This window comes from Limulus polyphemus, unplaced genomic scaffold (genome assembly GCF_000517525.1).
Source record: "Limulus polyphemus unplaced genomic scaffold, Limulus_polyphemus-2.1.2 Scaffold5982, whole genome shotgun sequence".
Taxonomy (NCBI): Eukaryota; Metazoa; Arthropoda; class Merostomata; order Xiphosura; family Limulidae; genus Limulus; species Limulus polyphemus.
The window spans coordinates 2,733-17,778 of NW_013671592.1; the positions used below are offsets into that span (position 1 = coordinate 2,733).

The window sequence follows — 15,046 nt, forward strand, 5'->3', positions numbered from 1 at the left end:
TGCAAGGCTTATATCACTTGTTATTGGACTGAAGTTGGGCAAAGTTGAAGTATAATTGAAGAATTCATTAGTGCTATATTCAGTAACCTATTTCATAGTGTATTTCTTTGTTTTTGCTCAACTGGACTCCTGCGGCTTATTTACTGTGCACATTGCAATTAGTTTTTTTTATGAAATATAATAAACTATTAGTTTACTGTTAAAATCAGTAAATTAGATCCTAGAAAATGTCAAGTTGGTCCTTGAAAAGGTACTGGAAAGTCCTGGAAATTTTTTTAAATTAGCCTGCATGAACCATCTATGTGCATTTTTTAGCAACAGTTTAAAGATGAACTGTAACCTATACAAAAACAGTCTTTACATCTCACTCTAAGTAACAGTTTAAAAGTGATCTGTAACCTATAGGAATACAATCTTGGGTAACTTACTCTTAGCAACAGTTTAAAGTTGATCTGTAACCTATAGGAATACAATCTGGGTAACTTACTCTTAGCAACAGTTCAAAGTTGATCTGTAACCTATAGGAATACAATCTGGGTAACTTACTCTTTGCAACAGTTCAAAGGTGATCTGTAACCTATAGGAATACAGTTGTTGTGTCTTACTCTTAGCAATAGTTTTAAGTGATCTGCAGTCTTGTTCACAACAACAGTTCAAGAGTAATCTATAGGAATGTAGTCTAGTGCCTTACTGCTAGCAAAAGTTCAGTGGTGGTTTGTAAGCTATAGGAAGTTAGTCTTAATGTCCTGTTCACAGCAACAGTTCATTGGTGATCTGTAACCTAAGCAACAGTCCAAGTGATTATTAATTCTGGAACTGGAATAACCTTTCCCATCATCTATTTAATACTTTATCTACTAAAATTTCTACCTTTCTGATGTTTATTTTTAAGCTATAAAGGTTAGAATAGGCCAACTAACTAAATAATGATTTTGTACTAAATCATTTCGCATGATTTAGTTTGAAGTAGAGAAGTTTGAGTTGAAACTTAAATATATTTTTATTTTATTTTCTTTTTGTTTCTAGATTAGAAATGAGAAGTTTGAGTGAGAACCAGAAGTCTTCACTTTTTTATTTAAGTGTAGAAGATGAAAACTTTGCTTTTGACTTGGTTCAAGAGCTAGTTAGGTCTTTCTTAGCAGCTGAAGACACCAGAATACAAGTGAGTGGTTATTTTATGTTGAAATGTGTCTGCAGAAAACTAAATCATGATTATATGGAATATCATTCGTTGATTAATGTACTACTGATTTTATTTCACACTGGCATCCTCATGAGAAATGGTTGGAATAATTAGATTGTCGATACATAATTTGCACAGACTTTTTATATTTATTAAAGTATTTTTCTAGTTTAAGTTTATTTATATTTAAATTTTTCCTTTTGTTAAACTTAAGCATTTATTTTTATAAAATTATTTAAAAATATCATATATTATCTATGAAGCTCGTCAGTTTTTTATTTCACTATAAATCAGATATTCAAGACAAATTGTGGGTCACAGTAATCACCAAATATAATGTGAGACATAATAATTGGTTTACAATACCCAGTGTGCTTGCTTACCCAACAAGTAGTGTGTAACAAGATGTTCTGAAATATGAGCAAGCGTGTTTTGAACCTCCTGTGTTCATCAAAGTATAGATACAAATGGGCCAAGAAGTTCAATGCTACAAAACATAAGTCAGTTTGTAAGGTGTGCAACAAAATCTTGGACTTAGGAATGATGGCAGAACATGCTTTGAAATCACATATGTAGTCAAAAACATTTAAATTTTTCAAATACTGCATACAATTTGGGATTCTATTTATGCTTTGAATAAAAAGCAGATTGTGGCAATCATAACTCACACTGGAGCCCACTATAAATAGAGGAATTTTTAAATCCTCTTGAGGTAAACAGAATAATTAACTATCAACAAAAGCATTTGGATCAAATTTTGCAACTTCAGTAACAACATTGCTAGACTTGATGAGCTTCTATCAACCTACATGAAAACTAATAAAAGACCTCCAAGCTACATGAAGTTGTAAAGGTGTGCTTGTGTTATGCATGGTCAGGCACCAGTAGAAATTAAAAGCTAACAGACTTAATGGCAAAAAAAGTTGGGTGTGACCATTTTACATCAAGGGGAGGAGATCTCAGTGTTGACATTACAGATCCATTACTGTCAGTATGAACTTCACCTTCAGAAACAAAGACTAAAAAGAAAACATTAAGACTTGTTCAGGACATAGAATCCCATACAAAACCAACGGATCAGTTTTCTGAGAGGGCAAAAAGTACTGAAATCTCACCTTTGTTTCTAACTGAAATGTATTTAGAAAAGAGAGCAGCTAGAAAAATGAAGGAATTTCTTCTCTGTAACAGTGTTAACCTATATCTGCATAATTGCTAGGACTAACAATAAGCTTTTATAGCTCACTCATCGCTTACAAATAGAGACTTAATGTGTTAAAATAAAGGTCTGTGCAGACTGAGAAGTTTTGTATCCTTGTGCTCTGGAGTATCTGTTAATAAAGTGGCAAGATTGCTTCAGAGTTTTCACTGTTGTGAATGAAAGACCTGTTGAGCCTCATATATTTGTGGATAATGAATAATACATAAAGCAGTATTGGACACACTTGAAATTATTAGGGTTGCAAACAAGAGTGCCAATGTCCAAAGGTTGTAACACGAGATAATTAATATTTAGGAAACATTTTTGGTATACATAGAAATCTAAAACAGTACTGTCTAACTAGTACATGTTAATTGTATATTTAATAAACATACTATAAGACATTTTAAGGTCCAACAAAATTATTTGGGTGTGACATGGTCACACCTGATACTTTAGGTATTTCACAGTAAACACAGCCGTACATGATACTTTAAATATTTCACAGTAAATACAGTCATACATGATACTTTAAATATTTCACAGTAAACATAGCCACACATGATACTTTAAATATTTCACAGTAAACACAGCCGTACATGATACTTTAAATATTTCACAGTAAACACAGCCATACATGATACTTTAAATCTTTCACAGTAAACATAGGCACACATGATACTTTAAATCTTTCACAGTAAACATAGCCACACATGATACTTTAAATCTTTCACAGTAAACATAGCCACACATGATACTTTAAATCTTTCACAGTAAACATAGCCACACATGATACTTTAAATATTTCACAGTAAACACAGCCATACATGATACTTTAGGTCTTTCACAGTAGACATGGTCACACATGATACTTTAAATCTTTCACAGTAAACACAGCCATACATGATACTTTAGGTCTTTCACAGTAGACATGGTCACACATGATACTTTAAATATTTCACAGTAAACACAGCCATACATGATACTTTAAATATTTCACAGTAAACATAGCCACACATGATACTTTAAATATTTCACAGTAAACACAGCCGTACATGATACTTTAAATCTTTCACAGTAAACATAGCCACACATGATACTTTATACTTTAGGTCTTTCACAGTAGACATGGTCACACATGATACTTTAAATCTTTCACAGTAAACATAGCCACACATGATACTTCAGGTCTTTCACAGTAGAAATGGTCACACATGATACTTTAGGTATTTCACAGTAAACACAGCCGTACATGATACTTTAAATATTTCACAGTAAACACAGCCGTACATGATACTTTAAATCTTTCACAGTAAACATAGCCACACATGATACTTTAGGTATTTCACAGTAGACATGGTCACACATGATACTTTAGGTCTTTCACAGTAGACATGGTCACACATGATACTTTAAATCTTTCACAGTAAACATAGCCACACATGATACTTTAGGTATTTCACAGTAGACATGGCCACACATGATACTTCAGGTATTTCTTACTTTCCATGAATCATTTTTTAATTTGTTCTTTTTATTTTTTTCACTTCCTAAAGTTTTTTTTCTCTTTCAGGGAACTGAGGTTTTTAATGCTGTGTTTATGACTGTTTCCTTGTGGAAAGTACACATGTAGTTTTTTTTTTTCAGGACTGTGCATCCTATGCACTGCAGGAAACCTTACAGATCTATACTTGTCAAAGTGGAGATTCATCAGAAATGATGAGGCCAAGTGGTAGTCTATGGAACAGGTTTTCAGAGGAGGTTCAAGAAATTGTGGCACCTCTGCAACATTCTAGGTATGGATTTTATTTTTTATTATAATGAAATTTAGACATTGATTTTGAATAGCTTTATTTTATTTTATTTTTTGCTATATGGTTATTCATTGTGTTATTATGTCTTTTTTTTATCTTTACTGTGCTTGAAAACACTATGATTCAGCATTGTTTTAGCATATTTTAAACATTAAGTACTCCCTTTTTGTATTTATTAGTAACATAACCATTTCACATGAACTTCCAGTTATTTGATTATCTACATTGAAGTTGTTCTGCTTGTTTAATAAAGGTTGAAAAAACCTTATATCAAACTAGCTGTGATTATTGGACAGGTACATTATGTCTAGTAACAAGAGGACTTCCTTTCCATGCCCAATATATGGGAGCAAACTAGGAAGCACATTTAAAGATTGGGCCTGTAATTGGGCATGCTGTCTACTCCAGAAGGTAAGAAACATTTTCGTAAAATTAGATAATTAGGTCGCTTGTCAATGTTATTGAAAGAGGTGATTATTATATTAATTAAAACTGTAAATAACTAGAGACCAGACTGTATTGATGAAAATATTACTGAAACTGTGGCACTTGACAGTTCAGCTAAACACATTTGTTCACACAATTCTTGTAAATCTGAGTTTGAATTCAGGAGAATTTTAATTTCAACTATTAAGTAATGTGCACACAATTTTAGCCCATGAGGAGCAAAGTATTGAAACTTAGTCTACAAATATGTTTAGTTAATGTCAGAAGATAAAGCTGATATATACATTATGAAATTTCTTTTGTTGAGCATGAAGATAGATAATTGTAGTATTAAAATCAAACTTTATAGAAACTACCACATTACATGTTTAATTCTCTCATTTTTGTCTTTGTGTATGATAATTTTTTATTTCAAATGGAAAGAAAGTGAAAGAGTACAGTATTTAAATTTTTTTATCAAATTGCTTCTTGCAACAGATTTTGTCATTGAAAAAACAACCAAAAGAATTTCAATTTAAATATAGCTTTTCTTTGCCCATTAGCATGTTTTTAAATATTCAGGCAAGTTAATGATCTTATGTCTTTAATTTTATAAAACTTGTATGTTTTTGTGTATATAATTTTTCAGATAAAGCAGGAGAAAACAGTTAGAGTTTTTCATTCCTGTTTTATGATTGTTAAAAATGATGTGAAAACAGCAGTTTTTCTTCTTCCTCATATAATGGTTAATGCTTTACAAGATGCAAGCAAGGAAGAAAAGGAAGAGGTTTGTTTTTTAAAATAATTCAGAAGGTATAGAAATAAATGTACATTATTGTGTAAATTCTTTATATTAACTTACTCCAATGAAGTAAAGAATAGAATACAACTGATAGTCTGTGAGTGTTAAAGGCAGGGATGAGAATTGATCACCATTTGGCAGATTTCTCCAATTTCTGTTATCAGATTGGCCAGTCATTCCACTCGTTCAGATCTGGTAAGAAAAATTTTTTAAGGAATAAGGAAGCAGGGACCAGAGAGAAAATACCAGTACTAGTAGGCTCAGTGCAATACTGCCTTATCTGCTTTGATGTTTATGCCAAACAGAAAACATTCTGAATTGGTTAGCTATCCATCAATCAGCCAAAGGTATCCTGATCCCTGGAAAATTCATAAACATTTTACTTAACTTTAGTTTTTTCAGTCATTTTTTAGGATGTGAATTTTATTGTGAGACACTATTTACAAAATAAAATTAAAGGTACTTCTTTTCATCAAAAATTTTCTTTCTTTCTTATTGTTGATTAGGAAGTCCCATCTTACATACCCAGTCAGTTTCAACTTGATTCAGATTAACATATTTCTTTTGATACTCTATTTTGCCAATTACAGTTGCCACTACCAATGGCTATAGATGTCTATATATATCATGAAAAACATGGACAAAACTGTCCAAGATATATCAGTAACCTAGGGCCTGATCTTTCAAATTAGTGTCAACATTACATTTGTTGGTCTAGATCACAATATTTTTGCTAGCAATATTCTTGGTCAGTATGAATTTATATCTAATATATATTGTTGTTTTTTTTCAGTAAATAATAAATTATTTATGTGATTTGTTTGAGTACTATAAACTTAACAATAACATTCAAAAAGTAAAGGTTTGAGTCATCAGAATAATTTGTCTACTATACTTGCTTTAGTTAGCTTATGTACACTGAAGTCTTGTCATAGCTTTTAACAACTATAACGTAACATGAGAAACGTGAATGTCAAAATAAACTTTACACTACTTTTATTTGCTGTTTACACCAAATAAATGTTACTAAATGAAAAATATCAGTTGGACAGTATTTTTGAGTTACAGATTGTTGAAATAGAGTTAATAATATTATTTTTACTTCAATTTGATATTAAGGTGTGCACTCTACAACTGAAAGGTACTGTTTGGTTCAGATTGTGTTAAGTAACACTGTTTAGTATAACAGTTAAAGAGATTGATTGGGATAAATTTAGAAATTAGATATTTGTAAAATAATTATACAGAAAGTTTAGTTATTTCAACAAATATTTTGAGAAATATGTACACTGCACAAAAGGAGGATAATTGAAATGTGTAACATTATTGTTATGAAAAAATAAAACCACTATTATAAAATAACGGCATCCGTACTTTTTGTTTAGTGTTGGGTAAATCATCCAAGTTCAGGCATGTAGTTTGAAGCATAAATAATTGGTTATTCAACCTATGCCAAATATAGTAGTCTCACACAATCTTGTCTAACTTTGAAGTGAATCTCATAGCTGTAGATACTCTAGATTGTTTGTGAAACAAGGCTAGATCTCAAAGGAAATGTTTGGATGTGAAGAGCTACTGGATCAATGGAAGTAAGACAGTTACAGCAGTGTATTGCAATTTGGCTACAATTATCTGAAAATGTCATTACCAGAATATAGCACAGTTTCTATACCAGTTGTTCAGATGTTTGAACACCTTGTACAAAATCTAATCATCCACAACATAAGCAAATGAACAATATATACTTTTATTATGGCTTTCCTCAACCATAAAACAACTGCTTCTCGACTGAATCAAATGTTTGTAGTTCTGATTTTAACACTGTGTCAGTATACAGATGGTTATAAAAACCTGCTTCTGGAGTGAGTCAAATGTCTGTAGTTCTGATTTGGGTTAACTCTCTCTATACAGGCTCAGTCGATTTGATTGACCATGTGACCTCTTTGTACTCAGTTGAAGTCCTTGTAGATTTGATACTACTAACTTTTAATATAGTGTGTATATCTTCATGAAATTTGGCAGTCTTTCAGTAAACATTATAAGTCTTTCAAATACAAAAATATCATATTTTTAATGAAGTATTTTTAATATACCATAAAATGAGTCTGTAATATATCGAGTATTTCAACACTATTTATTTTGAAAAGTCTGTGTGCAAGGTGATTTTCATGTGAAGATTATAAATACTTCATCACAAAAATCTCAAATTTCATTTGTTTTATATGTTAAAATACATCCTATATACATTTCAAATGTTTGTTTTCATAAAACTTTATATTTTATCTGTTATTTTCTCTACCCTAACTTGTTACGAGGTCAGTCAATTTGACCGACCTCGTAACCACCAAAAAAAAATTGGTATAAATCTAAATTACCCTATTTTTCTTTTTGTAACATGAAATTGTAACATGAAACTACATTTGTTTATCTTACGTAGCTTTAAATTTGACACAGTATACATCTATTTATACTTAAGTTTTATTTTATTGCCCTTCGAACTACGTCTAACTACTATTCACACTATTATAAGTTGTAAATCACTCAAGGAATGTGCAGCTCACGTTATTATATTGAATTACGTTAACCAAGAGCTGCTCACATGCGTGTCTCATTAAACATTTTTATTATATTATTATCATTATTTATTTTACCTGATCTAACTTTAACTAACCTAAAGAGATCCCTGTTTTTACCTTTTGGTAACTTATAATAAAGAATAAACATGCAAAACAAGAAATTAACTATATACCCAAGTATTCTTCTTTTTTTTTTTTTGCTGTCAACTGTCAATGACACTTAACCCTACTTCTTTTATACTAATGGTAGCAATGCACTAAATAATTTCGATTTAATTAAATAATGCACCAAAGAACATAGAGTAATAACATGCAATAAGAGCCGTTACAAATTCATCCAAGCTAGTCATTATTTTCCCCATGGAAAAGAAGCTTGTACTAACAGAAAAATTGACATCTCTATGTTTAGAAAACAACATGTTGTAATACATCATTTGATAGATGTAAACTTTGGCTTTCTATTGGCTATAGATAATACAGAATTAAACATAAGAGAGAGATATTAAAAAATCCTAAAAGAGAGGATGTGACAGATGGGTGAGGCAAGAAGGTTCTGATTTTCTATTTGATAGTTCTGTAACCAAACAAAATTGAAGGTTATAAAAATTATGATTTGGCTGAGCAATTATGATTTCATAGCGAGTAATTTATTTTCAATTTTGTACTTATTGAAGGGGTGGTGAATAAAATATAGAAGAGGAGATGCCTAGAAAAAGGGTGTCACACTAGGGGAAATTCAGGATTTTTTTAAATATTACCTTATAAAACTAAGAACCTAAAACTTATAAATTATTAAAATATGGGTTATCAGCTAAGATTTTATGCTATACTAATTGGTATAACATAAATAAAGAGTAATTTAATATAATTTTGAATGTAAGTCACTCAAACATCCTGACGTGCAGAGTAAATGATGCCCGGGCAGATAGGTTAAAAAAAAACTGTGTCTAGGCTAGGTGAAGTCTCTGTAGTTCTGTTTGGACACTATATCAGTATACAGATGGTTAGAAAGACCTGCTTCTAGACTGTGTCAAATGTCTGTAGTTTTGATTTGACACTATGTCAGTATACAGATGGTTAGAAAAAACTACTTCTAAACTGTATCAAATGTCTGTAGTTGTGATTTGACACTATGTCAGTATACAGATGGTTAGAAAAAACTACTTCTAAACTGTATCAAATGTCTGTAGTTGTGATTTGGACACTATGCCTGTATACAGATGATTAATAAAACTGTCTAGGCTGAGTCAGTTATCTGTAGTTCTGTTTGAAAACTGCCAGTATACAGATGGTTAGAAAAACCTGCTTCTAGGCTGAGTCAAATGTCTGTGGTTGTGAATTGGACTCTATGTCAGTATACAGATGGTTAGAAAAATCTGCTTCCAGACTGTGTCAGATGTTTGTAGTTGGGATTTGGACATTATGTCAGTATACAGATTGCTAAAAAAAAGAGACTGCACAAGGCTAGCTTGTATGCCACACATCTACTAAGGTGCATTCTGGTCACAATGAAATGACTTGCTTGAAGATGTTGTGCCAAGAACATACCCAGTGGACCAACAACATAAAAGAGTAATGTTCTTCTTACAAATATGCCATGCTTCACCCTACAACCAGATAATAGCCATGTACTGATTTGATGAGAATCTGTGAGCTAGATTAAACACCATATTCATACAGGAACATTATACGTATGGTTGTGATGAAAGTATGGTGTAGGCAGTAATAAGCATTGGTAGACTTGCTGTTACATCCTGCTGAAAAGTACCATTAATATCCTGTGTGCTACCATGTACTAATGCTGTAGGCATTGACTTTAGCCTTAGCATTGACTTTTTAATGGATTATAACTCTCTTCCCAATGTGACAAAGTGGTCAACACATTTTCTTTAAAAAAAGGGGATTGACTGAAGGATGTGACCTGCACCAGACTTCAAACCATTTATTCATGCATGAGATACTCTTGAGAGGTTCATCACATCCTATGAAATAATTAAAAATACTAAAAATTCTTTGAAAGTAGATGTTTTTAGAGGAGTGATTAATGATGCCTCAGAAAGAACCTTATCAACATTCTTATTTCAAGCATTCAGCATCAGTGCTGTGCTGGTGACTGTACTCCATATTGAATTGGAATGCCCAAAATTGTGGAGATGTGAAGCTTCTCATAACAGTTATCCATTTATAAGAATAGGCTGAGTAACCAATCATTTGCACTTCAGATGCCTGATTTGTATTAAATGAACTGAAGGAGTGAACTGCATAATTTTTTCACAGTAGGTTTTGCCTTATCATAGATATTATATATTCTAAGTATCCATCAAATATTTTGCTGCATATTTTAATGGTAGAATATTTAAAAGCAAACAGTGTTATATGAAATAATTTTTTAAGGTTGGTAATGAGGGTAGCTTTTAATTTCATTAAAATTCTGAATTAATATCTATTGCTATTACAAGTGCAAAATATTAATTTTTGTGGATTTGGGTCTATAGATTTATAAAGAGATTATGGCTGTTCTAAGCCATGTTGACCAAGCTGAACAGAGCAGTTTTAAGTTTGATGAGAAGACTGATCTTTGCCACTTGAGTGCCCAAACTGTATTTTCAGTATTGGATTGTTTGACAGTTTGGTGTCGTCAGTATTTTGTGACGTTGAGATCTAGTAACCAGAATAACTCCAAGCATGCTAATAAAGGGAAAGGTAATTAGAATACTCATTAATCAATCTTGAAGTTACACATAACTTAAACTACTGACATTTTATATTCTGTTTTTCTTTGAGAAGTTAAAGACTATAAATATTAGAGAACAATTAAAATAACTTTTTTAAATGTTTGTGCTTGTCAATGATTAACTGTTTTTATTATGTTGTTTAGACACTATTGAAGACACCTGTTTAAAGATCTTAAAATTGCCACTTTGCTGGGAAACAAGTAATGATCTAATTCCAAATTTTGAAGCAAACCAGCATAAATATTTTCTTACATAGGAATAATTATATATACTACAAGGTTGTGAACTGCAGAGATCAGTGATGGTAATGAATTTTGAGTAACAAATTTTCTACAATGTTTTTGAGAAAAAATTAATTTTATTATTAATCTAGCCTGGATTTCTAGAACTGTTAATATTGTAAGCATTTTGTGTTAAAACTTGGCAGCCAAACTTTTTAGGATAATTTTGGTGTGTTGAATTCAGAAAAACTGTAAATTAAACTTTGTTTTGAGTTTTGGCCCTCAAATTTCAAAAAGAAAATGTAGTTGTATGTCATGTTTTTCACTTTTATTAACAGGAAACCTTTGTTTGTGGCCAGTCATTGCTGGTTTCAAACTAGGACTTGGAGGGTTGTAATGTGTTATAGTTAAATATTATTAATTATGTAAATTTGTGGTAAAAGTGTATAAAAAGATAAGATAAATAGGATAATTCAAAGTTTGCAACAATTTTTACTGCATAGTAAATTATTTGAATAAAACTAAATAGTTGCCAACTTTTCCTTGAAGATAGACATTCAGCTGATGGCAGAACTTCTACAGTGAATTCCTTCACAATTTCTCAGTACCTGTGCCACAACCCCTTTAGCACTATATATCACCATACTCCACGAAATGCTTCAGTTCATTGTAATGCCAAATCATTCCAACATCAGTAGTTTGGGAGCCATCTTTGGTTTGTTTTTTGTTGTTCTAATAAGCTTACAAGGTCTTCTGAGGTTATTTACATGAGCAACATGTACTCTAATAGTTTATTCAAACTTTGTAGCTTCCAATATCTGTTTTCTCATGTTGTAACTGAGGTCAACTTCTGTTTCGAACTTTATCATTAAAAGAATAGATATAATTCCCAATTATTGGGCTATGACCAGTTTTTTTTTACCTGAAGAAGGTTGTTGGGGTTTTATTATTGACAAAAAAGCCATAATTACGCATTTTTGCAGAGTGACATGATTTTATTGGACCTGATGGAAGTTTTTATGATTCTGTTCTTGACCGAATAAACATGATTCTCAGTTATTGACTTGTGACCTTCTACAAGGACCTGATGGTGGCTCTTGTGGTTCTGTTTTTGACAGAATAGACACGATTCTCAGTTGTTGAACTATGACCTGCTACAAGGACCTGATGATGGCTGTTGTACATCTGTTCTTCATATTCACTTTGATGGGAAGCCAGAATTCTAAATTGATATAAACAATTAATGAAAAATCATTAAAATTACTTAAGAAAAAAGTATCATTATTTCTGTAAAATTTTAGAGTTGAATATATTTATTAGTTAGTACTGGTACTACCTCTCATCAGCAAACCTCTTTTTATGGTCCCTTAGTTCTGGTTAGTTATGTTTTCTATCTTCACTTTTCAAGGGTAGAGCTGTACTCTAGTGTTGAGCTGCAATACTACTGTATTACTCCTTTGTTGATAATAGTTGTAAATGAAGGCTGTTATTTATTTATTTGTGGATGTAACTGGTAACTTACAGCTTATTTTGTAACTAATAAAAGGAAAATCTCTGTGTCTTAGGGAGTTCTATTACATAAGAGAACTTTTATATATGTACACGTACACACACATTTATATGTGCAAGATTGTCCAGTCAATTTTAAGTAAGCATTATGTTACTTTGATATGTTTACTGCATTCTGTAAAGTACCTACTCACTGCATGATTATATTCATTTTAAATAGATCGGAAAAGTTTACTAATGCATTAATAGTAACTTAAAAGAAAACTTTCCCAGAAAGAAGTATAATGTGATCATTTATGCTGTGTGGATGTTTCATTATATGATACTTTCATGGTATTTATTTATTTCCTTGTTTATTGTGACCACAGTGAAGTGTAATAGTAGTTAATTGATTTAGATCATCTTTTACAAAATACACTTACCCCACCTAAATAAGTGAGTGTCCCTCCATATACAAATTACACTTACCCCACCTAAATAAGTGGATGTACCTACACATACAAATTACTCTTACCCCACCTAAATAAGTGGATGTTCCTGCACATACAAATTACACTTACTCTACCTAAATAAGTGAATGTCCCTGCATATACAAAATACTCTTACTCTACCTAAATAAGTGGATGTCCCTGCATATACAAAATACATTTACCCCACCTAAATAAGTGGATGTCCCTCCATATACAAATTACACTTACCCCACCTAAATAAGTGGATGTCCCTGCACATACAAATTACACTTACCCCACCTAAATAAGTGGATGTCCCTGCACATACAAAATACTCTTACCCTACCTAAATAAGTGAATATCCCTATATATATATAGAAGATACACTTACACCACCTAAATAAGTGGATGTCCCTGCATATACAAAATACTGTTACCCACCTAAATAAGTGGTTGTCCCTACATAATGAATATATTGCTGCTGGTTCTGTACATTCTTTTTTTACTGCATTTTATTATAGTGGCTTCATAGCATTCAACAATGTATGCTGAATTGGCCAGAAAAGTTTTAAATAATTTTTGTTTAGTTGTGTAAAATATATTTTTAATACCTAATCTTTTATATTATTAAAATTTTACCCTGGTAGCTTATCAGTAAGTCTAAAGGCTTTTAATACTTATAATCTGGTTTTGATATCCACAGTGGGCAGAACACAGATAGACCACTGTGTAACAACAAACAAATTAATTATTAATGTTAATTACATAAGACAAAGTACTTTAGTGAATTAGCATTAGTTTCTCTTAAACCTTTGCAAGCAGATGTTTAAACAACTAAGAAAGTTTCTAGTTGAATTAAACAACTACTCTGATACTTTTTTGGGTAGTAGTTGTAATTAATAGTGTGTTGTAGTAATAATAAATGAAGAATTGCTTGTAATTACTGAAAGTGCACCTTAAAACAATACAACTAATATGTGCATTAGTTGTAATGATAATAACAAAAGAGCTACTACCCCAACATAATACATTTCAGTATTAAGAATATGTTTATTGAAAAATTAAGTATTATGCACAACCACATAATTATTTCTAAATATATACATATACATCTTTCAACTCTTAAAATAATCAGAAATTTTGATAATAAGGAACCCAAGATCAACATAACACTAAAATAGGTGTGTCGACTTGATCACCTGTATATTCATAGCTCTTGCATAGATTGAATATGCTAACTACACTTAATCCATAATAAATATTTTACGTGTCATGATAATGTCTAAATTTTCCTAACACATGAACTTACAAGGTTTTTATTTCTCTAGTGGACCCACATATTGATCCCAACTATAAGTCTGTGTATGACTTCCTGAAGAGTGTTCCAGAAGATCTTTTAGCCCGTGCCTCCTTCATTTGTCAAGCTTATGCTCGGGCTTTAATGTATTTAGAATTATCGATCAAGAATAACCCAGAGTCATCACAGCTACAATTGGCTTTTTTGCAGGTAAGGAATTTTCAAATGATATTTCCATACCTTTTAGTATTATATAATAAAATGTTAATAAATTAAAATACTGTTGAGGTTACATCGCATGCCAGAATATTCTGTTTGGTTTTAGTGTTGTCTTGATATGTGGTTTTGTAATAGAGGTTACATCGCATGCCAGAATATTCTTTTTGGTTTTAGTGTTGTCTTGATATTTGGTTTTGTAATAGAGGTTACATTGCATGCCAGGATATTCTGTTTGGTTTTAGTGTTGTCTTGATATTTGGTTTTGTAATATGTATTTTGCTTCAAATGAAGAAATAGTAGTTTAAGGAAAAAACAGATACCAATAATTTTGCAGTATACATGTGAAGAACAAAAACCTTGCTATGTGAAGTTGCATTATACATGTGAAGAACAAAAACCTTGCTATGTGAAGTTGCATTATACATGTGAAGAACAGAAACCTTGTTATGTGAAGTTGCTATATACATGTGAAGAACAGAAACCTTGTTATGTAAAGTTTCAATATACGTGTGAAGAACAAAAACCTTGTCATGTAAAGTTGCAACATATATGTGAAGAACAAAACCTTGTTTTGTAAAGTTGAAATATACGTGTGAAGAACAAAAACCTTGTTATGT

General features: G+C 31.3%; 1 protein-coding gene across 1 annotated transcript in view; it reads left to right on the plus strand.

The window, feature by feature from the left end:
* Positions 1 to 1,026: 1,026 nt before the first annotated feature.
* LOC106473218 (serine/threonine-protein kinase ATR-like) overlaps positions 1,027 to 15,046 on the plus strand; it is a gene marked incomplete at both ends in the record, with an annotated part of 44,227 nt that continues 30,207 nt past the window's right edge. Inside the window, 6 exons of the mRNA XM_022401697.1 lie at positions 1,027 to 1,162; positions 4,029 to 4,177; positions 4,492 to 4,606; positions 5,271 to 5,408; positions 10,495 to 10,702; positions 14,242 to 14,420. Coding sequence (XP_022257405.1) covers positions 1,027 to 1,162; positions 4,029 to 4,177; positions 4,492 to 4,606; positions 5,271 to 5,408; positions 10,495 to 10,702; positions 14,242 to 14,420 — 925 coding nt within the window. The remainder of the gene's footprint in view (positions 1,163 to 4,028; positions 4,178 to 4,491; positions 4,607 to 5,270; positions 5,409 to 10,494; positions 10,703 to 14,241; positions 14,421 to 15,046) is intronic.